Genomic DNA, 23,310 nt, shown 5'->3' with positions numbered 1-23,310 from the left:
AAATATGGGTGAATTAGGGAGGCGATTTGCCATCAAATGCTCCGGAGAAGTGATTTAGTTATTTCTGGGTGGAGGTGGTTATCTTCTCATATTAGTGTGACATACTAGTCACCTGTTAGCCCACTTCTGGATAAGGTCTTGCATAATACAGGCAAAGACTGCTTCCTTATTTGAGCTGTTCCCAATTAAACAGAATGTTATAAGAATCATCAGACATTCCCAGTAATGATCTCATTATGAAGTGATTTAACACCTGAAGTTGAATGGGACAAAGACACTGTCAGGAAGGAATATTTACAGGGATGTCCTGGGACAGAGATAAATGGTATCCAAATACCACAACTTTCCTTCTTTATTATCAAGTCCACCTGCTAACAGTGTAAAGTTTTTCCCGGACTCATGATTAGGAGTAGGCAGACAGAGAAGAAACTGGCTAAAGTTGATTTATTTTGCTTTTGTGGCATAGGACATGCCTTTACTTTCCCAGGCAAATTTTGTTCTGGAGGTTTGCACTGAATTGCTCGCCTAAATTGCTGAGCAGATGTCAATTCTGCAGGCACGCCTGATTTGTGTCGGTAGTATAAATCTCCTCCATTTTAGCAACAATGTTGGATTTTCTGCATCCAGTTTATTTTCTTAATGTCAGGCATAGCGAACTGAACTGAATGAAGGGAAGCTTCTAAACTATGTAGTGGCAACAGCACCGGGCTTCGAGGCGAGTGGTCCTGGGTTCGAACCCGGCGGTTCCTCGCACACTTTCCATCCGTGCTGGGTCGAGGGTCGAGCTAGCAACTCGGCCTCGTAAAGACAGACACATGGTAATGAAACAGCAAGATTGCCACCCGAAGCGCCACAAGGCGCGGAAAGGAAGAAGAAGAACAGGAGGCAATTTCAGCTTGGTCTAAGAATTGCTTACTAGTTACTCGTGTTGTTGTCAATACGAAAAACTAGAGAAAATGCTTAAACCAGAAACCATACTTTGCTTGCAGAGGTAATAACTGCGAAAAAAAAAGAACCTGGAACAATATCAAGGTACTCCCGAGGTAGTCTTAACACGTGGCTTGTCCCCAAGCAAAAAAAAAATTACATTAGATCATGCAGCAAAGAGGTTGTTAACAGAGTTTCTTCAGCAGGCGGTTTAAATGTCTGGTCGCGCCCGGATGCTGAAGCGGCGCCCTGCGGTTGCTCAAACAGAAACGTGTAACTTACCTCGTCTGCTGTCTGCAGAGGCATCGCTGGTCCATGGAATAGAAAGGGTCAATGACTTGCAAAATATTACGTCATGGTTGTCAGAATAACAATTCTTCAGTCCTTCAAGATGCAACGGCCCCTCTCCTGTGACCTGATAGAGCACTTTTAATATCGGATCAGTTTTCTAGAGAAATACAAACCAATCCTCTACTTTCGCACATCACACTTCTTTGCTCGGGGTTCCAGTAAGCTGCAGTAAGCTGAAATTTAGCACGGTCCTTTTATGCTGACATGTACTCATGCGGCGTCCTTCATATTCGGCCTGATTCCCGAATATGAAGTTCTGGCCGCTAATAGCTGGGGGCTTCATCATTTTCCAAATGCACAACCAGTGAAAGGGCTTTCATAATTGCATGTTCCAAAAATAATGAAAGGCCACATTTTAAATGGGAGCAACGCACACAAAGTGCTGGAGGAATTCAGCAGGTCGGGCAACATCTGTGGAAATAAATAAACAGTCGACATTTCCAGTCGAGACACTTCATCAGGACTGGGAAGATTCACTTCATTTCCAGTCCCCATTCCCATCCCGACATGTCGGTCCACGGCCGCCTCTTCTGCTACGACGAGGCCACTCTTAGGTTTGAGAAAGAACACCTTTTATTCCGTTTAGGTTGCCCCCAAACTGATGGCATGAAATTGATTTCTCCACTTCCAGTAATTTCCCGCTCCCCTCTTCTTCATTTCCTCACCATGGCCACCCTGTTACCTCTTCTCCTCACCTGCCTATCCTTTCTCCTATGGTCTCCTCTCCTTCTTCTCTAGCCCTTTAACTTTTCCATTTATGGAGCCCCAACTTCACCCCCTCCTTTTCATCCTTCCTTTTCTGGTATCTATCCCCCCCCGTCCCTTTCCAGTCCTGACAGAGGGGCGCCGCTCGACATGTCGACTGGTTATTCATTTCCGTAGATGCTGCCTGAACCAATGAGTTCCCCAGGTCAGGTTTTCTAGCATCTGCAGAATCTCTTGTGTTGTTTTAAATGGGAGTTGTTTTGATTCTCCAAGTCAGTTCTGGACTGTCGGTGACTATCTCCAATATTCTCTGGAAGAATATTTCGCAGGATCTCATCTGGTGTAAAGAATTTTCCTGCGATCGCTCCTAAACTTACCCTCTACAAATCTCACTTGAAGGCAATTGTTCTTTAAAACAATATTCCTATTTAATTGCTACTTTTTCTTAATATTCCTGTTATTTTTAATTTTAAGGTCATGTCCTAATCACCTCCTCAACCATCACAAGAATGTGTATCTGTTGCTGAGCGACCCGCCCCGAGTCTTTGGTTTTGGCCGTGTATCTGAACGCGTTTTTCTCTGTCCCCTTTAGTAGTCATGCGGTTGGTTCTGAAGATCGCCGTTTTTCAGTAGATAAGCACCTTTTGTTTATAAACTACCAAAAAGAACTGACTCTTTCATAAGACATACGCCTTAACCTTCAATTGAGTTAGAACATAGGCCATTACAGCACAGTACAGGTCCTTCGGCCCATGGTTTTGTAGTCTAAGATCAATCTAATCCTTTCCTCCTACAAATCCCCCCATTTTTCTAACATCTATGTGCTTATCTAAGAGTTTCTTAAACATCCGTAATGTATCCGCCTCTGCCACCACCCGGCAGGACGTTCCACGCACGCATTGCTTGATCCTGGTATGCCATTATAGTGAAGTACTTAAAGCCCACATACTTCATGTTCATCCACGCATATCAATACAGGCGCGGAACACTTTTCTTGTAATACCAAAAAAAAACGTGCGAAGAGTGATCGAAACTCAGGCTTGTAGTTTGACTTTCGTATTTTGACAAATGATAGTCTCCATCTAACACGCACAATGTGAATTGGTGACTGGCATGCGTTCTGCTACACGGTTAAATACAAATACAAGCAAATGTTTCTTTTCCCATGCTTCGTATGTAAAATTTCGTTCACGTTTCTTGGAAACAATTTGAAGAACACGAAATCGCCTAGTAGCCAGGTTTTGAACACTGCTACAGTATTAAAACCTTACTAGATCATAGACACACACCAAAACCATATTGTGCAATTTGAAGACCCGGTAAACTAAATAAACAGAAAATTATTCTTTGAAGTCCGCTTTTACTCACTACATCAGACTTGTTTCATAGTTTCACTGCAGAGCCAAAAGCCATTTAACCACTTTCCTTTAGTTTAATTCAAATATGTACTACCTAGTGCAATACAGACGAGTTTTTCCTTAATGGTTGATCATCTGTTGTATATTCCACAGAGCCGAAACGCCGCATTTTCAGGACATGACAATCAGATTATAATCATGTTCTCTTCTCGCCACAGGACTCACATTACCAGGTTCAGGAACAGCTATTGCCCCTCAACCACTAGGCTCATGAAGCAAACTTCATTTGCCCCATCATGGAAATGTTCCCACAATCTATGGACTCACTATGGACTCATTATCTCAAGCTCTCGATATTTTTTGTTTATTTTTAATCATTCTTCCTTTTTGTATTTGCAGTTTGTTGCCTTTTGCACACTGGTTGAACGCCCAAGTTGACGCAGTCTTTCATCGATTCTATTATGGATTTATTGAGTATGCCCGCAGGAAAATGAATCTCAGGATTGTATATGGTGACATATATGTACCTTAATATTAAATCTATTTTGAACAGTGAACTTTAAATGGAATGAACTGTTATCCTGTTGTATTCACTCTGTGGTATTTCAAGTTAGTAGGTTCGAGTAAATAGTTACTAAAATGAACTAGTTTTGCCTTTTTTTAAGAGGAAGGGGGAATGTTAACTCTCTTTATTGCTATCGTCTTGCTTTATCAATAATCATTTCTAACGGTTATCCAAAACCTAAACAGTTTCATGCTTCAGCGAGCCTGAGAGATTGGCACAGCTCTGTCTCTCAGAAATAGGCGCCTATGCAGAATGGCACGAATTTCACCGGCTGTGAGAGTCGATAACGATACGACAAATAAGTAGTACTGACTAGCGTACTGGCCAGTTTCTGTTTTCTTCCACATTTTAACAAGATTTGATCTTTGCTGACTCAAAACAAGGTATTACTATCAAAATCCCACCGGCTACTCGGGATGAAGCGTATTCCAAATTAAAATCTTAAATATTTTTCATTTTTTATTCGAAAACGCCGTCCCCTCACGCGAATGTAATTTATGCTTAACACCCCTTTGTTACTATAATATTGGTTACTTCGGTAAAATATGTTCGATTTTTTTCTGCATTCAAACACCGAATTTCTGTGCATATAAAACAATGAAGATTGACTTGCAAACGTTCAAATTGCAATAGTATTTTTCTTCTCCATCAACTCGAACAATCCTCGCAAGAAGTTTTAGTAAAGGCGTTTTTAAGCTAATGTTTATAAAGGAATATAATATCTGTTCTAGCAATGTTTAACATACCCAGACTGAGAGAGCTCCTTGACCTTTTATTTTTTTTAAATCAATGTAAAAAATACAATGGATTTTCAAGGCATCGTTTACAGACTATTTCCAAGTTAAGTTTGATAAAATCTACCATTTTTAAAATATCATACAACAGTTCTAGACGGCATGGGAACACCATTTTCCTAATATTCACAATGTACTAAATCATGACCTCTAAATGTGAATTGAGCAGCAGAAATGTGTTTCTTTGCGCGACTTGTTACAACATAATGTATTTGGATCAAATACGCAACTACCTTAATGTGAATAAATTATCTCGATCAATACCACCCCCGATTAGAAAATAGATGATAATTTCCTCCACTGCTCAAACTCTGTACTTCGAGCAGGTTTGATGCAGCATATGAGTTAATAGGTATTTTGGCATGTTTCTCTGCAAAGTTCTGGGCGTCCTCTGCAGAGCTGATCAAGTGGCTATAATGGATTTCAAAGCGGACCTGGATAATTTGGCTACCGCCTAGGGACCCGTATTGAGTGATGCAGGGATTCCGGACAGTGTGTCAGCATCTTTCTGACTGTTAAGATGTTGTGCCTGGACATTGCAAGCTAACAGCTCGGCGCTGAGTATCGCTTTTTCTAATTCCAGGCTTGTCTGAACTGTGGAAAGCATTGAGATCGGGACTCCGACAAGATGTGCGACTGTTTTCATCTGCCCTTTCCAAACTGGCGAGGAGATCCGGCCAGTGGTGGGCTTCTTATCTATGCTTTGTAACCTGTTCCTGATGCTTTGCTTCGCTTCGCTCTGCATACGCAGTCCTCGCTTCCCTGCGGCTGTAGGGCGTGGTCGATGTTTGCATGAACGAGACAGTACAGGTCTAAGAGAGAGAGAAAAAAATGCCTGGGGAATTAAAACAACGTCTGCAATATTTAGCTGCTTACATTATGGCTGTCGTATTGCTTTACGCTTTTGTATTACACTAAATTAATGTTTTTGATTCTTATTGTGCGGTGAACTAATGATCCAATCCATGTTTGCATGCGAGAATTATACGACCTGCGGCTCCAGGCAGAACTGTTTCTGTGACTTTGGAAGTAATTGTTTTGTGCGGAGTTTGTTTTTTGTTATTCACCATACACGTTTTCGCTGGATAAGCCCCGTTGTTGGGCGTACGGTGGAGACCGTAAACGAGAAACAATTATGGGCGAAACCCTGCGAAATACATCTGTTTGCTTAGTGTTTGATTAACCGGCCACAAATTAGTCAGGGAGGCAACAGGCTGTATCATTTACTGTAATCGCCTGCGGTGGGGTATGAAGATTAACCACACCCTGCGCTCTTTAAACATGTGCTTTAGCAATACTGTGTACTGTTAATAAACTGAAATCAAAATTCATCACCAGGATGTGCCGCGATTGTGGTTGCTGCCAACAAGTGATTGAAATGGTTTTTTTTTTGAGGGAGACGGGTCTGCCCAGGTGGCAGTAAATGCAGTGAGCAGGCTGGAAAAAGTTAGCTCCACAGGATTGAGTGGAATTGAACGGGAGAGATGGGTCTGCGTCCACCATCCTACGTCACGCAGCAGCATCCCAAACCTCCGTCAAGGTCATCTCCAGCTCCCATTCTCGGGCAGGTCACTGCCCAGGCCCGCAGAAAGCTACCCTGTCGATTTGTCAGGGAAGAGAATCCAGTTTAATACTAAGTCGTGCTATCTTTCCTTTCGAGTAGGGCTATCTCACTTTGATTTATTTCACAGGCTTTGTACTGAAGTTTGATTTTGCAGTTCATTGTTAAATCCGGACCAGAAAAGGCAATTGTACTGTACACGTTAATCAATATCGATATTTGGGGTTGGGCAATAAATGCTGGCCAACTTAGCATTACCTACCACCCAGGTCCTGAAAAAAAAAACCCAAATAAATATTAAAAGAAAGGCTTGTAATAATATTTTAAGTTGTAGGGGTAAGTAGTGTAAATTGTGTTTGATGTAATATTTGTTATAGTTATTGTGCAGAATTCACACTTAAAGTGTAACATTAGAGAAGATTTTGGGTAGGTTAACCATTCAATTTGGCTCTTTTGCCTGCACTGAGCGATTTCTAAGTTAATGGTTTGATTCTGTGATGACACCATTGTGACTGCAGCCAAGTGAGTCGAGAAGTTAGCACCTTTGGAAACATCTTTATGACATGCGATATAAATTTCTTAGCTCCATTTTGGATGGAAAAATTGTATATTTTGTATACTGTAGAACTAATTAATATGAGCACCAAGTCTGATTGAATGCAATGGCATGGGTTGCTATTTGTGGGCAACTATGTCTATCTGCATTCTGTCAATGCGCCTCCATAGCATATGTGGAGGCACCCAAAACAGGACTTCTAATGTGAAATAAACAACAAACATTTAGTGAGCTCATCTTAATATTTTAGTGGAAACACATGTATTTTTTGTCTTATGAGTTCTTCCTCTGTCTGAGAAGATAGCACAGAGACAAATTTAAGGAAAGTGTGTCATCTTCCTTTGTCAGTATCCCCTGATGTGATTGAAAAGCTTGAGTGTTGCTGCATATATAAGGGTTATATGCAGACGGTACAGCCATGTTTCTGATCATAAATATTTACAATTATTTGCAACTTGGAGAAATAGTTATTTAATAAAATTAAGACTGTGCAACTTGTTTTTATTTATGTGGTTTATCTCTTAGTTATCTAATATATGGTGCTAGTGCTAAAGTGAAAAAAAAAATCCATTGCTTAGTGTTACCATCATTCCTTTCACAAGGATAAAATTTAAATTCAAAGCAATTTCAGTGAAATGTAAGGGAAATAGGATGATGCCGTCTGTTTTGCTCAGCCATATAGCGGCCTTATAATTTTGTGCTACAGGGTTCTTAAGTATTTATATTTTAAAACAGTTCCAGTACCCCATTTTATTTTTGTGATTATTGTTTAAAACACATTATCTTTTTGTACATATTTTTGTACGATTTTGCAAAATTTCCTCTATGTGAACTTGCCTCATTTGGTTAGGAATGTTTCTCGGTAATTATTAAGTTCAGGGAAGTGTAGAAAATAATGGTTGTAGAAGGGTCATAATCTGCATGGAGGTGAGTGCCTCAGGGATCTGTTCTGGACCCTTATTCTTCATGATTTTTATAAATGACCTGGATGAGGAAGTGGAGGGATGGGTTAGTAAGTTTGCTGATGACACAAAGGTAGAAGGTGTTGTGGATAGTGTGGAGGGCTGTCAGAGTCAGACATTGATAGAATGCAAAACTGGGCTGAGAAGAGGCAGATGGAGTTCAACACAGATAAGTGTAAAGTGGTTCATTTTGGTAGGTCAAATATGATGGCAGAATGTAGTATTAATGGTAAGACTCTTGGCAGTGTGTAGGATCAGAGGGATCTTGGGTTCTGAGTCCATAGGACGCTCAAAGCAGCTGTGTAGTTTGACTAGGTGGTTAAGATGGCGTATGGTGCATTGGCCTTTGTCAATGGTGGAATTGAATTTAGGAGCTGAGAGGCAATGTTACAGCTATAAAGGACCCTGGTCAGACCCCACTTGGAGTACTGTGCTCAGTTCTGGTCGCCTCACTACAGGAAAGATGTGGAAGCCATGGAAAGGGTGCAGAGGAAATTTACAAGGATGTTGCCTGGATTGGGGAGCATGCCTTATGAGAACAGGTGAGAGAACTTGGCCTTTTCTCTTTGGAGCGATGGAGGATGAGAGGTGACCTGATAGAGGTGTATAAGATTATGTGAGGCATTGATTGCGTGGATAGTCAGAGGCTTTTTCCCAGGGATGAAATGGTTGCCACAAGAGGATACAGGTTTAAGGTGCTGGGGACAGGTTCGGCACAACTTTGTGGACCGAAGGGCCTGTATTGTGCTGTAGGTTTTCTATGATTCTAATAGATATATAGAGGAAAAGGAAACAAATATTGTTCAGATTTCAAATATCAGATTTTGTGAAAAGACTTGATGAGGCATGACTACAGCTCTAATTATTGTTGGAATATTACTGTGACCAGGTGATATTCTTGTGATAGATTCTGTCACCTGCAGAGATATGTTGCATTGTCATGAGTGTTAAGTGGTAAATATACAATTGTTTGTTAGGAGATTTTCTTGGCAACAATCTCTTTGGTTATAGCTCTAATCAGTATTAATGAAATGCATACACAATGCTAATAAAACATTCTCCAAAACTATTGTGACAGTGCAGATTCCAAATGGCAGCTGTCATTAAAGTGGATCATCATTGTGAAACCAGAGGCTTGTGAAGATAAAATTGGTGATTGTATCTTCATATTATTCCTACACAGCTACTTCCAGTAGTTTAAAGACCAGAATAAATTATTAGGTCATAAAATTGTGCAGAAAACTGGAGAATATGAAGATAGAAGGGCAAAAAAAAAAAATTTCAATTAGAAAATCAATGATGATGAAATACTGACATGGAGTAAATAAACCAGTTGTTCAGAAACGGTGCTGTCGCACTGACCCTTCACACTTCAGGTAGCAATGACTTACCCAGCTGTTTTATATATTAAGCGAATCAGAATCAGGTTTGTTATCACTGAGTATGTCATGAAATTTATTGCTTTGTGGCAGCAGTGCTGTACAAGATATAAAAAATACTATAAATTACAAAAATAAATAAATTGTGCAAATGATGAATAACAAGAAAGCATTCATGGGTTCATGGACTGTTCAGAAATTTGATGGCAGAGAGGAAGGAACTGTTCCAAAAGCAGTGAGTATGAGTTTCAGGCTCCTGTACATTCTCCCCAATGTCAGTAATGTGAAGAGGGCATGTCTGGAATGATGAGTGCCCTTCATAATGGACGTCGTCTTTTTGCCTCTTGAAAATGCCCTTGCTGGTGGGGAGGTTTATGCTTGTGATGGAACTACCTGAGTCTGCAGCCTCCTTGCGAATCCTGTACATTGGAGGCTCCATACCAGGCTGTGATGCAACCAGTCAGAATGCTCTCCACCACATATCTATAACCTTTTCAGTAATCTTTGGTGACATACCAAATCTCCTCAGACTCCTACTGAAGAAGAGATGCTGGCATGCTCATAAATGTATTGGGCCCAAGATAGATCCTCTGAGATATTAACATTCAGCAACCTGAAGCTTTTCGCCCTTTCCACTGCTGACTTTTCAATGAAGGTTGGCGGGTGTTCTTCTAATTTCCTCTCACTGAAATTTACAATCAATTTCTTGGTCAAAAATTCTGGATATTTAACCAAGAGTGAATGCATGTCAAAACATTTGCCAATGCATTTCCCTCAGTTTTGTGGTGAAAATTTGTCTCTAATACTGGTAGTAGTAATTCTCCAACTTCACATGGACTGCTCCCTCTCTGTCCTTTTTTTCTCTCCTCCCAGTTTACCCAGATCCTCCTACACCACCCCAGCCTTTCATCTGGTTCTTACCCCTCTCTCCTACTTCATCTGCCCATCACCCACTCCTCACACTGGGTACTCTGCCCTCACTACTCCCAAACCCCACTCCAATTTCCTCATTTGACTACATGCTTCACCTTTATTTCTATCAGATTCCATCATCTTTGTCGCCTCCACCTATCACCTCTCAGCCTCGGTCACTATTACCACTCTTCCCTTCTTCATCTGCCTTTTCCTCACCTTATTGTTAGCTCTTACTTAGCCCGCGCCTTCACGTCTTCATACTGGTTATCTCCCATCTTTCAGTCCACATGAAAGGTCTGAACCCAAAACGGTGTCTGCCCATTTCCCTCCACAGGTGCTGCCTAGTCCACTGAGTTCTCAGCATCTGTAATCTCTCCAGCCTCCAGTAGTCACCAGTTAGATTCACTTCCACTATTAAGATGGCAAATCTTAATAATTTCAATGAACTGTCATCATTTCATGAGCACTGTCGTTAACTGGGGTGGCATATCAGAGCAGTTAATAGATCTGCTGCCTCACAGGTTAGTGACCTGGATTTCATCCTCACCTTTGGCGTTGTTGCATGGAGAATAGCATAGATACAGGTCATAGGGTATATTTAAAATACAAGTGGAGAGGTTCTTGATCAGTCAGGTTGTCAAAGGTTATGGGAAGAAGGCAGGAGAACTGGGTTGAGATCAGTCATGATTGAATGGTGGAGCAGGGTAGATGGCTGAATGGGCTAATTATGCTCCTATGTCTTATGGCCTTATGGAGATTGTACATTCTCCCTGTGACCACATAGATTTTTTTCAGGTGTTTTGGTTTTCATCCACATTGCAAAAACATGCAGTTGATGTGTTAGTTGGTCACCATAAATTTGCCTCCAGCTGTAGAATCAAGAGGTGTTGAGGGGAAAATTGGCCAAATAAGATGAGTTGGGTCAGGATTAGTGTTAAAAATGGGTGCCTGATGGATTCAGTGGGCCAAAGGGCCTGTATCTGTACAGTATCTGTATGATTCCACAAATCTATGACTTTAAAAGTATAACATGAAATTAGCTGTTAATTAAAGATCTTTCTCAATTTTCTTCACATATTTCATTTTAATTATGTTACTGCCAACCAAAAAGCCAACATTTTTATCAATGCGTTTGAAATTTTTACAGTAAGTAGACAGGGTTTCTGATGTAAGCTAACTAAAATGCCTGACAGTCTGGAAAAAGACAGCTAATCCTATGCAAAGAAAGCAATAAACATTTATTAAAGGCTGTACTGACATCTTGTTCTGGGCAGAGTCCCAAATGTTGCATTTATGTATTAAGTCTTGTTATTATTTCAGGTCGATAAGAAATGACTCAGTTTAAATTTTATTTTTAATCTTCAGTCAAACTTGGAGAAGAATTTCTTTCTTGATAGGTTTGAAACCGCAAAGGAAAACAATAGAAAATGGGGAAAAGTTTTCATTATCAGTTTGCTCATCGAGAATTATCCATTCAAAGGATAGATTATTTTTATAATTTCCACCATCTCTGTTGTATCACATTGCGTGACTTTTGTGCATAACTTAATTCACTTATTTATCTTTCCTTGGCAAAATCTTCTTTTGCTCCTACACACCTTTTAGTAAGTATATAAACATCACTTGTTGGCTGATCCTGTTCTGCCTTTGTACAAAATGATTTTACTTAACATATTTTACAGAAAATATATTGACAATGGAGAGCTCCCGAACATAACTGACTAAACCCATACAGTGTCAGTGCAGAGTTTGGTTTTTGCTAACTATGCTTAAACTTCCCAGACTTGGGTGAATTCTGATGAGACCCTTAACAGATGGTGGTGTAAGCTTCCTAACAGAGAAATAAAAACCTTATGTTGGTGTACAGATACAGGCCCTTTGGCCCACTGTGTCCATCAGGCACCCATTTTTAACACTAATCCTGACCCAACTCATCTTATTTGGCCAATTTTCTCATCAACACCTCTTGATTCTATGGCTGGAGGCAAATTTATGGTGATTAACTAACACATCAACTGCATGTTTTTGCAATGTGGATGAAAAGCAAAACACCTGAAAAAAATCTTATGTGGTCACAGGGAGAATGCACAATCTCCATAAGGCCATTGAGCTTTCTTGTCTTTTGGGTATTTGTGACTCCAGGGCATAAGTGTGTGAAATTCATCATGTGAATGCTAAGTTAGCTCATAAAAAGCGTTACTGCAATTTAATTTCACATTGCAACAATAACACAGTTGCCTGGCTCTCCACAACTGTAAAAAAGAACTGGTAAGTGAGGGTCATATGGTGAATCCAGCTACGCGTAATTCAGTGGTATTGTTATTGCTATTAAGTCATTACAATATCCTATTTTTATTACTATAACTAAAATGTTAAAAATACTAGATGAAAAATGCAACCACGTGTGAGGCATTCCAGAGATTTGTTACTTTATAAGTCACTGTGAAATATAATCTAAAATCTGTTCTATGAAGTCCTAAAATTAATTCTAGTCCATTGCCCAATTTCCTAATAATAGTGAGTATTTTTTTGAAGAAGTGATTTCATACAAGCCATTCTGGGATGTTCTTTATTTTGGATAAGTCACAAATGCTAATTTAAATGCAACACCAAGGACTGATACTTTATGGAAGGAAGAATGTGAATAGGCAATATCAAGCTGTAAAATCTCATAAAGGGCACCTCCACTTTAATAACCCTTTTAATTTACAACTAACCTGCCTTGACATACCTCTCAGATTTGTCAATGCTTTCATGTTCATATCATGCTGAATGCCATAGCTTTCCTCCACTGTGACCTTTTCACAGACCACTATATACAGCAACACCATAAAACCTCACACAAACATCTTCGCCCTATGATCACCATCACCACCTGTCCTTAACTACCATTCCACTCCTGGGATCACTATCCACAATCATTCTCCTCACTGACTGCCCTCTCCAGTCCTGCAATCTTTCCTTCCATCTACAACTTTTGTCATCCAGGGCTCTGTATTCCCTCATATTTCTCTGCAGATGATGACCTTCAACTGTTTGATCTTATGTCCTGCAATAGTTTCTCCAAAAAACACATTTCCCCCCTTAATCTTTTGAAACCAATTACTACCTTTAGTCCAATGGTCTATTTACTGATCATAATGTCTACTTCACCTATCTACCCCAAAGACTATTGTTTCCATAACAATTATCTCCATCCTTTGCAGTCTTTGCCATGGATCACTATCTCCACTTCACTGTAATTTCTCCTATCCACTGCCACAGTTCCCACTGCTGTACCCCGTCTCTGTTACACCACTTTCCTGTAAGCCTTTTTGTCTGAAGACAGCTGATCTTTCAATTAAGATGTGTGTTGGGAAAATATTAAATACTTCGAGCCTTATTTGTCTGCATTATCCCATTTACAACCTCTATGATTCAAGCTTGAGGAAGACATTTACTACTGAAGCCTGGGAGACGATGGCTTGATCATTATTTCCTAAAATCTGTATTAATGGGACATGACCCATGGTTTCTGATGACTATGTTACTAACTGGAGATTAAAACATATTGCATTAAGACATGTCTCCTTGTTTCTAAATTCTAGATAATCTCACTTGACATAACAAAAACTTTAACTCAGAATTCATGAAGACACAAGAGACTGTAGGTACTGGAATCCAGAGGTAAAAACAAACTGTTGCTGCAACTCAAGACAGGCAGCATCTGTGGAGGCAGAGAGAAAGTCAGCCTTCTGTGTTTCAGCCCAGATGTAGCATCTCAAACTGGAATGTTGACTATCCTTCTCCCCACAGATGCTGCCAGCCCTGTTGAATTCCTCTAGCAGTGTGGTCTTTGTCCAACATGTGCTGTCTTCATGAATTTGTAGTCACCTGTAGTTACCACGTCTTCATCAATACTGAGTTAATGAGTTTAGACTCCTGCTTCCTAAAGTCTGCTTTTAGAAGTTCTGCAGTCCTCCCAAACAAGGTACTTCTACAGTGCTATTTGGAGTGTATCTAGGGCTGCCAGAAATTTTATAATATCAAATGGAATAAATCAAATTTACTGGGGTTTGGCCTCTAAGATGGTGGCAGTTAGTGAAAATAATTCCAGTCTACTCTAACCCATAAGATGCATGGCTAATGGAAGCAGGTATTCAGAAGAACGACTAATGACTCTTAAAACCTGTGTTACAGTGACATAACCCTGGGTTCCTCAAACCTTTAGACACAGGGGCTCCCAACCTGAGGTCCATGGACCCCTTAGTTAATGGTGAGGCTCCATGGCATAAAAAAGGTTGGGAACCCCTGCCATAACCCTTGGTTCTGAAAGTTAATGCAAAATAACCTATGACTCTTGATGCAAGTTAATGAAGAATATCACAGTACTTCTAAAACCCAAGTTAATAGATATTATCATAGTTTCTAGATCCAGCAATTAATGAGATATGACTAGTGACTTCTGAAGCCTGTGTTAGTGTGACATGACCCATTATTCCCGATGCCTTGTTAGAATGACAAGACACATAGCTATTAAAGACTGTGCCACTGTGATGTGACCTACAGCTTCTGTATACTGTGTAAAGCGACATGATACGTGCTTCCTGATGTTAGTAGAACATGTCCAACAGTTCCATTATCCTGTGTTAATTTTATCTTCTGGTGAAGCCTGAGATATAAAACAGTGACCACTGGACCTGAAGTACGTTTTTTTTCTGTGGCATAATGCCTAGTTCCTGATGCCTATGTTAGTGGAGCAGTCCCATGGTTGCTAAAGCATGAGATTTACTGAAGCATGAGACATCACTTCAAATTTAGATTTTGCAATCTGCCAACTTTATGAAAATGCAGTTATCAGTTTAAAGTCACAGTCTTACACTCAAATTGAAGTTAAAAGTAACAATGTGTTATTTTCTGCTATTTAGCTGAAGAATGCCTAATTAATTTAAGAGTTGATTTCAGCATGTATATTCGGACATCTAAATGTAGTCTGGTGTGAAAATTTATCTAAATTTCTCATTCTATATCCATTACGTATGTTTTTGCTGTTTATACCCAACAGACTAAAGATAACCACCTCACTCTGTATGGGCTCATGCTGTAGCCTGTCTTTTGAAAATTCCAATAAGAAAACTCACTAATTGCAGAGTAATAAAACAATATACAGGTATTGTTACTGTAAAAAACAGTTGATTTAGTCTAGTATATAGTAACAAAATGTAGTTGCTTTGCAAGTTTCTGTAAAGTTTCAAAGAAACAATTCAAGCCTGTTCATATAAAGTTATAATTTTTATGAAGATTCTCAGAAATGACTGTAAAAACCACCTATTAACATTGTGATATATAGTCCAAGACTATGATGTATAATGTTACAAGATATAAGAAAATGTCAACTCTAAACACCGTTAAAGGTTTGTAAATAGATCGCAACTCCACCAACTGGAGAGGGAGGAAGGGGGTTCAGTGGACAGGTTGGATTAGCACTCATAAAAATAGCCTGGGGAGGAGGATCAAGTCAGCTCAGTGATTTGGAAAGTAACTGGGGGGAGGGAATAGATTGTAGTGCACCTCCTACTCTGGTAGTGTCCCTGGATTGCACAATGTTACCCTGGGCCATGTGAAAATACTTCGGCATATACATGGACAAAGTCTGAAAATTGAACTGTAAACCAACAAAAATTGCCATTCAGAATTTAGTTATACCTCATCCAATATTTTAACACCAAAAGTGGTGCAGAATGGAACAGATATTGTGAAACTTTACAGAAACTTGCAAAGCAACTACATTTTGTTACTATATACTATATGCCAGAGATCACTGGCATTTTCCCCTGAATTAGGCTCTTTTTTCAGCATGTTTTGGACCGTCTTTGGCTGGGAATGCGACAGTGGACTGTGTCCAAAGCACAAACACGAGGAAATCTGCAGATGCTGGAAATTCAAACAACAACACACACAAAATGCTGGTGGAACACAGCAGGCCAGGCAGCATCTATAGGGAGAAGCGCTGTCGACATTTCAGGCCGAGACCCTTCGTCAGGACTAACTGAAAGGAAAGATAGTAAGAGATTTGAAAGTAGTGGGGGGAGGGGGAAATGCGAAATGATAGGAGAAGACTGGAGGGGGTGGGATGAAGCTAAGAGCTGGAAAGGTGATTCGCGAAAGTGATACAGAGCTGGAGAAGGGAAAGGATCATGGGATGGGAGGCCTCAGGAGAAAGAAAGGTGGGGGGAGCACCAGAGGGAGATGGAGAACAGGCGAACAACTAAATATGTCAGGGATGGGGTAAGAAGGGGCATTAATGGAAGTTAGAGAAGTCAATGTTCATGCCATCAGGTTGGAGGCTACTCAGCCGGTATATAAGGTGTTGTTCCTCCAACCTGAGTTTGGAGTCATTTTGACAGTAGAGGAGGCCATGGATAGACATATCAGAATGGGAATGGGACGTGGAATTAAAATGTGTGGCCACTGGGAGATCCTGCTTTTTCTGGCGGACCGAGCGTAGGTGTTCAGCGAAACGGTCTCCCAGTCTGCGTTGGGTCTCACCAATATATAAAAGGTCACACCGGGAGCACTGAACGCAGTATACCACACCAGCCAACTCACAGGTGAAGTGTCGCCTCACCTGGAAGGATCCTTTTCCTTCTCCAGCTCTGTATCACTTTCACCAATCACCTTTCCAGCTCTTTGCTTCATCCCACCCCCTCCAGTCTTCTCCTATCATTTCGCATTTTCCCCTCCCCCCACTACTTTCAAATCTCTTACTATCTTTCTTTTCGGTTAATCCTGACAAAGGGTCTCGGCCCGAAATGTCGACAGCGCTTCTCCCTATAGATGCTGCCTGGCCTGCTGTGTTCCACCAGCATTTTGTGTGTGTTGTTGTGTCCAAAGCATACTGCTCCAATTTATACAAACAGGACCCCATAATGGTATAAATAACCTGTAAAGTTTTTGAGAGGTATTGGCTAAATTTTTAAGTCTTTCCATTTTTATTCAAAGCAATTTCTTTAGATTTAAATTCAACAATTAGACCTTGAACTCAAGAGCTACCACAATGCAGAGCAGAGAAGCACTGTTGCTGCATTCCAGTCAGCTGACATTAATCACAAGATATTACATGATCTGATCATCTTAGATAAACAGATGAATATCTACTTCATTAGACTGTTTATTTCTGAGAACGGACAAGCAAATGTGTTTACCATTATCCAATCAAATAAATAGCAATCAATGCAAATAGTTAATTTATAATAACTAGAGAGTTCACTTTTCACAAAATACCACAGTAACATTTGCATTAATTTTGATTTTAAAAATAATACACTTTTTACATGGCATTTTTGGAAGAACGTCTAAAATTTTTGACATTTTATAATTTTCACTCCTAATACTGTAGCTTTATTATATATAAATGTTTTATTTATTCAGGAAACACGATGAATCAAAGAGGACTAATGACAACGTCATCACATTTAAGAAATGTCACGGAATCATAGAATAATACAATACTGAACATAGCACATCGTCCTAATTCCTTGGTGCATCTATTTGATCTTATCCATGGCCACATATTTGTTTTTCTTTTCCAATACATATCCAAATATCTTTTGAACATTTCTATTGAATTTGGTCCCATTTGATCAGTGTATTCCAGATCACAACAACTCACCATATAAAATATGTTTCTCATGTCATCCAAGTGCCAGCTAATTTGTCCTGGTTGTTTCCAAAAGCTTTCCCACACTGATGTAGGCCATTTGCCTATGTTTCCCAGGACTATTCTTCACTTTTTAAATGGGGGAATAACATTGCAGATATTCTATAAAGAACTAAAAGATTATGATCACAGCCTCTGCAATTTCCATCTCTTCTTCCTTCAGCTATGTAGCCTACAATAGACCTAGAATGCAGGTACAATAACGACATTTAAAAGACATTTAGACAGGAATCAGAATTGGAATTATTTTATTGTTTATTATTTTTTAACTTTCTGAGTAGTTAAAGGTGTTAGTGAGCTTTCTTGGCTCTCTCGTCAATGTGGGTGGACCACAACAGGCAATTGGTGAAGTTCACTCCTTGGAACTTGAAGCTGTTAACTCTCTCAACCTCAACATTGTTGATGTAGACAGGAGCATGCGCACCATCCTCCTTCCTGAAGTCAATGATCAACTCTTTTGTTTTGCTGATATTGAGGGAAAGGTTGTTGTTGTGACACAGGTTACTCTTGGTCTCCTTCCTGTTCTCTAACTCACCATTATTTGTGATACAGCCCACAATGATGGTGTCACCTGCAAAATTGTAGGGGAAGTTAGAGCAGAATCTGGTCACACAATCTTCAGTGTCCAGGAAGTGGTGTGGCTCTACTAGTAAAGAATGATATCAAAACAGCAGAAAGGTGTGACATAGGATCGGATGATGTTGAATCCTCATGGGTTGAGTTAAGAAACTGCGAGGGTAAAAGGACATTGATGGCAGTTATATACAGGCCTCCCAACAGTGGCTGGGAGGTGGACCACAGATTATAACAGGAAATAGAAAAGGCTACTCAAAAGGGCAATGTTATGGTAGTCATAGGAGATTTTTGCATGCAGGTCGAATGGGAAAATCAGGTTGGTAATGGATCTCAAGAGAGTGAGTTTGTTGAACACCTAAGAGATGGCTTTTTAGACCTGATTGAGCCTACTAGGGGATCAGCTATACTGGATTGGGTGTTATGTAATGAACCGGAGGCGATTAGGGAGCTTAAGGTAAAAGAACCCTTCGGAACCAGTGTTTAAATATGATTGAGTTCAACTTGAAATTTGATAGGGAGAAAGTAAAGTCTGATGTAGCAGTATTTCAGTGGAGTAAAGGAAATTAAAGTGGTGTGAGAGAGGAGTTGGCCAAAGTAAATTGGAAGGAGCTGTTGGCAGGGATGTCAGCAGAGCAGCAATGACATTCATTTCTGGGGGGAATGAGGAAGGTGCAGAACATATGTATTCCAAAAATGAAGAAATACTCAAATAGTAAAATTGTACAACCATGGACAACAAGGGAAGTCAAAGCTATTGTAAAAGCAAAAGAAAGGGCATACAACAAAGCAAAAGTTAGTGGGAAGATAGAAAATTGGGAAGTTTTTAAAAACATACAGAAAGCAACTAAAAATCATTAGAAGGGAAATATGAAAGCAAGCTAGCAAATAATAATCAAAGAGGATAGCAGAAGTTTTTTTTTCAAGTACTGTATGTTAAAAATAAAGGAGAAATGAGAGTGGACATAGGACCGCTAAAAAATGAGGTCGGAGAAATGATAATGGGGACAAGGAGATGGCTAATGAACAAACTGAGTATTTTGCATCAGTCTTTACTGCATTAGACACTAGTAGTGTGCCTGATGTAGTGTGTGAAGGAAGACATGTAGGTGCAGTTACTATTGCAAGGGAGAAGGTGTTCAAAAAGCTGAAAGACCTAAAGGTACATAAATCACCCAGATCAGATAAACTGCACCCTAGGGTTCTGAAAGAGGTAGCGTTAGAGATTGTGGTGGCATTAGAAATTATCTTTCAAAAATCATTGGACTCTGGCATGGTGCCAGAGGACTGGAAAATTGCAAATGTCACTCCACTCTTTAAGAAAGGAGGAAGGCAGCAGAAAGGAAATTATGGACCAGTTAGCCTGACCTCAGTGGTTGGGAAGATGTTAGAGTTGATTGTTAAAGCTGAGGTGATGGAGTACTTGGTGACACAGGACAAGATAGTACAAAGTCAGCATGCTTTCCTTCAGGGAAAATCCTGCCTGACAAACCTGTTGGAATTCTTTGAGGAGATTACAATTAGGATATATAAAGGGGATGTAGTGGATGTTGTGTATTTGTACTTTCAGAAGGCCTTTGACAAGGTGCCACACAGGAGGCTGCTTACCAAGTTCAGAGCCCATGGTATTACAGGAAAGTTACCAACATGGTTAGAGCATTGGCTGATTGGTAGGAGGCAGCGAATGGGAATAAAAGGATCCTTTTCTGGTTGGCTGCCAGTGACGAGTGGTGTTCCGCAGGGGCTGGTGTTGGGACCAGTTCTTTTTATGCTGTAAATAAATGATTTAGATGATGCAATAGATGGCTTTGTTGCCAAGTTTGCAGATGATACAAAAATTGATGGAGGGGCGGGTAGTGTTGAGGAAACAGGTAGGATGCAGAAGGATTTAGACAGGAGAATGGGCAAGAAAGTGGCAAATGAAATTCTGTATAATGTTGGAAAATGCATGGTCATGCACTTTGGTAGTAGAAATAAATGTGCAGACTATTTTCTAAATGGGGAGAAAATCCAAAAATCCGAGATGCAAAGGACCTTGGGAGTCCTCGTGCAAAACACCTTAAAGGTTAACTTGCAGGTTGAGTCAGTGGTGAGGAAGGCAAATGCCTTCATTTCAGGAGGGGCAAGGATGCTGAGGCTTTATAAGCCACTGGTGAGGCCTCACCTTGAGTACTGAGAACAATTTTGGGCATCTCATCTTAGAAAAGATGTGCTGGCATTGGAGAGGTTCCAGAGGAGGGTTAACAAGGATGATTCCAGGAATGAAAGGGTTATTATACGAGGAACATTTGATGGCTCTGTGTCTGTACTTGCTGGAATTTAGAAGGATGACGGGGCATCCCATTGAAACCTTTCGAATGTTGAAAGGCCTAGACAAGTTGATGTGGAAAGAATGTTTCCCATGGTGGGAGAGTCTAGGACAAGAGCGCCCAGCCTCAGGATAGGGGGGTGCCCTTTCAAAACAGAGATGCAGAGAAATTTCTTTAGCCAAAGGGTGGTGAATTTGTGGAATTTGATGTCACATGCAGCTGTGGAGGCCAGGTCATTGGGTGTATTTAAGGCAGAGATTCATAGGTTCTTGATTGGACATGGCATCAAAGGTTATGGGGAGAAGGCTGGGAACTGGGTTTGAGGAGGAGAAAAAAAAGGATCAGCCATGATTGAATGGTGGAGCAGACTCAATGGGCCAGATGGCCTAATACTGCTCCTATGTCTTATGGTATAGAAGTAGAGGTCTGAGGACACAGACGTATATTGAGGATAATTGGGGTGAAAATGTTGCTGCCTACCCTTACTGATTATGGTTTATTGGTCAGGAGGTCAAGGATCCAGTTGCAGAGGGAGGTGTTGAGTATGAAGGTACCTTTGGAAATGAGTTTGTTTGGAATTCTAGTTCTAAAGGTGAAACTGTAGTCAATAAATAATAGTCTGACATGGATAGGAAAAGTTTAGAGGTCCAACACAAACAAATGGGACTAGCATATTTAGACAACTTGGTCAATAGGGACTTGAAAAGAAAAAAAGGCTAAAGGGAAAGAGTGGGATTGTTAGATTAGTTGGTATGTTGTTGTACAGAGCCAGCTGGACAAAAGGCAATATATTGCCTTCCTGTCCTTTTTTTATGCCGTCTCAAGATAAGAGGGTATGTTGTATATGACAATATCATTCTGATAAACTTGTAAATGCTTGTGATTCTCAAAATAGTCATTCAGTCTTGGTGATTATATGTGATTTTGTTTTGTTGATTCTGCTAGAGCAAAGTAAATTGTCTTCTGTGACACATTAAATAAGATATTAAAAACCAAATTGGACATTGAGACACAATCTAAAATCATTCTACTTTGAACTGTCAAGTCTTCATCATAAATTCTGTACTATACACTCAATGGCCACTCTACTAAGTACAGGATTGGAACCCTGGTATAGTCTTCCGCTACTGTAGCCCACCCACTTCCAGGTCTGATGTGTGGTGCATTCAGAGATGCTCCTCTGCACACACCCCTATTGTGACTATTAATTTTTTGGGTAACTAATGCCTTCCTGTCAGCTTGAACCAGTCTGGCCATTCTCTTCCAAACTCTTTCATTAACAAGGCATTTTTGATGATAGAACCACCACTCATTAGACAGTTTTTTTGCTTTTCACACCATCCTCTACCAACTCTGCAGACTGTTGTTCCTGAAATTCACAGGAGATCAGCAGGTTCTGAGATACTCAAACCGTCCTGTCTGGCACCAACAATTATGTCATGATCAAAGTCTCTTAGACGATCTTAGTCACTTTTCTTTCCCTTTTCTGGTGTTTGTTCTGAACAAGTGAACCTCTTGACCATGTCTGCATGCTTTTATGCATTGAATTGCTGCCACATGATTGGCTGATTAGATATTTGCAATAATGAGCAGATGTACAGGTGTACCTAATAAAGTAGCCACTGAGTGTGTAGTTATTATTTAAAATGGCTTTACAATGTTGGGATATTACTGCTTCCATGTTAGTTCAAGAGCACATGTTCAGGTTTGGGCACTGAGTACCCTCTTCAGGTTAAGCTCTTTCAACACCAATAATTATCTTCCTTTCTCATTAAACATTTCTTGCATTGACTTCATGTTCTTGAAGCTTTGATATTTAGTACAATTTTTGAGAATATGTTTTATGGGCAAGTCATTGATTACAGAAAATATGTTAGCCCTTTAGTTTGGGATAAGGTGAATGAGAATAAAAAACAAGGGAGAGGAATAATCTGCATTATTAGGAGGTTTCCTTGCTAAATTATGGTTGTGATATTTGGCTCCTGTCTAAAGCTGGCAATAATATTATTGAAGGAAATTATGCACCAATAGGGATATAGTGTCCATGAGAAGATAAGTGACAGAGGGGAGTGTGATAGTGGGGACAGAAAAGGGTAAGCAGAAGCACTGCCCTTGTTAGGGACGTCGATAAATATTCTGTGTAAGTCCCAGTTGCTTCTCTAGGTTGCCACCCCAGAAAGAAAACCTTACCTCATACCCTTGCACCTAAGTCTGATTTGTAAAGGTTTATGATTGAAACTGACACGCATGACTGCATTTAAGAAATACTCCAGTTCAATTGACATCAGAGGACCTTGGTGTGAATATTAATGTTAACATATTCTACTTGCTAAAGCTGACACTCAAAATTAAAGTTGGTGAGAGAATATTGAGACTGTTTGTCAATGCCTCACGACTTCTTTGGTCCACTCCTTTATATTTGCCTTCAGCATAACAACGATGTGACACCTCTGCCCCATCATTGGTGGCCATGGCTTCTGCTGCCTCAGCCTCCTGCTCTGAAATTTAGACTTGAAAACTCTGCCTCACCAGTTCTCCATCTTTCTCTATGACCGTTCGTAAAACTCAGTGTCTTGGTCTTACTTTATGCCACCTCTACAAACGTCTCCTCTGACTTGTACTCACTTTATCAGAATATGCATCTGTCAGGCTCCTT

The 23,310-nt window shown here is 40.2% G+C and overlaps 1 protein-coding gene across 1 annotated transcript in view; it reads left to right on the top strand.

Annotated features, from left to right (window-relative positions):
- Positions 1–5,123: 5,123 nt before the first annotated feature.
- The window catches only part of LOC140724535 (uncharacterized), a 119,459-nt gene continuing 101,272 nt past the window's right edge, over positions 5,124–23,310 (top strand). The window contains exon 1 of the mRNA XM_073038978.1: positions 5,124–5,383. Coding sequence (XP_072895079.1) covers positions 5,329–5,383 — 55 coding nt within the window. The 5' untranslated portion in view covers positions 5,124–5,328. The remainder of the gene's footprint in view (positions 5,384–23,310) is intronic.

Source organism: Hemitrygon akajei, chromosome 3 (genome assembly GCF_048418815.1).
Source record: "Hemitrygon akajei chromosome 3, sHemAka1.3, whole genome shotgun sequence".
Lineage (NCBI taxonomy): Eukaryota > Metazoa > Chordata > Chondrichthyes > Myliobatiformes > Dasyatidae > Hemitrygon > Hemitrygon akajei.
The sequence above is the reverse complement of the archived record's forward strand: the minus strand, read 5'-3'. Positions and strand labels throughout refer to the sequence as shown.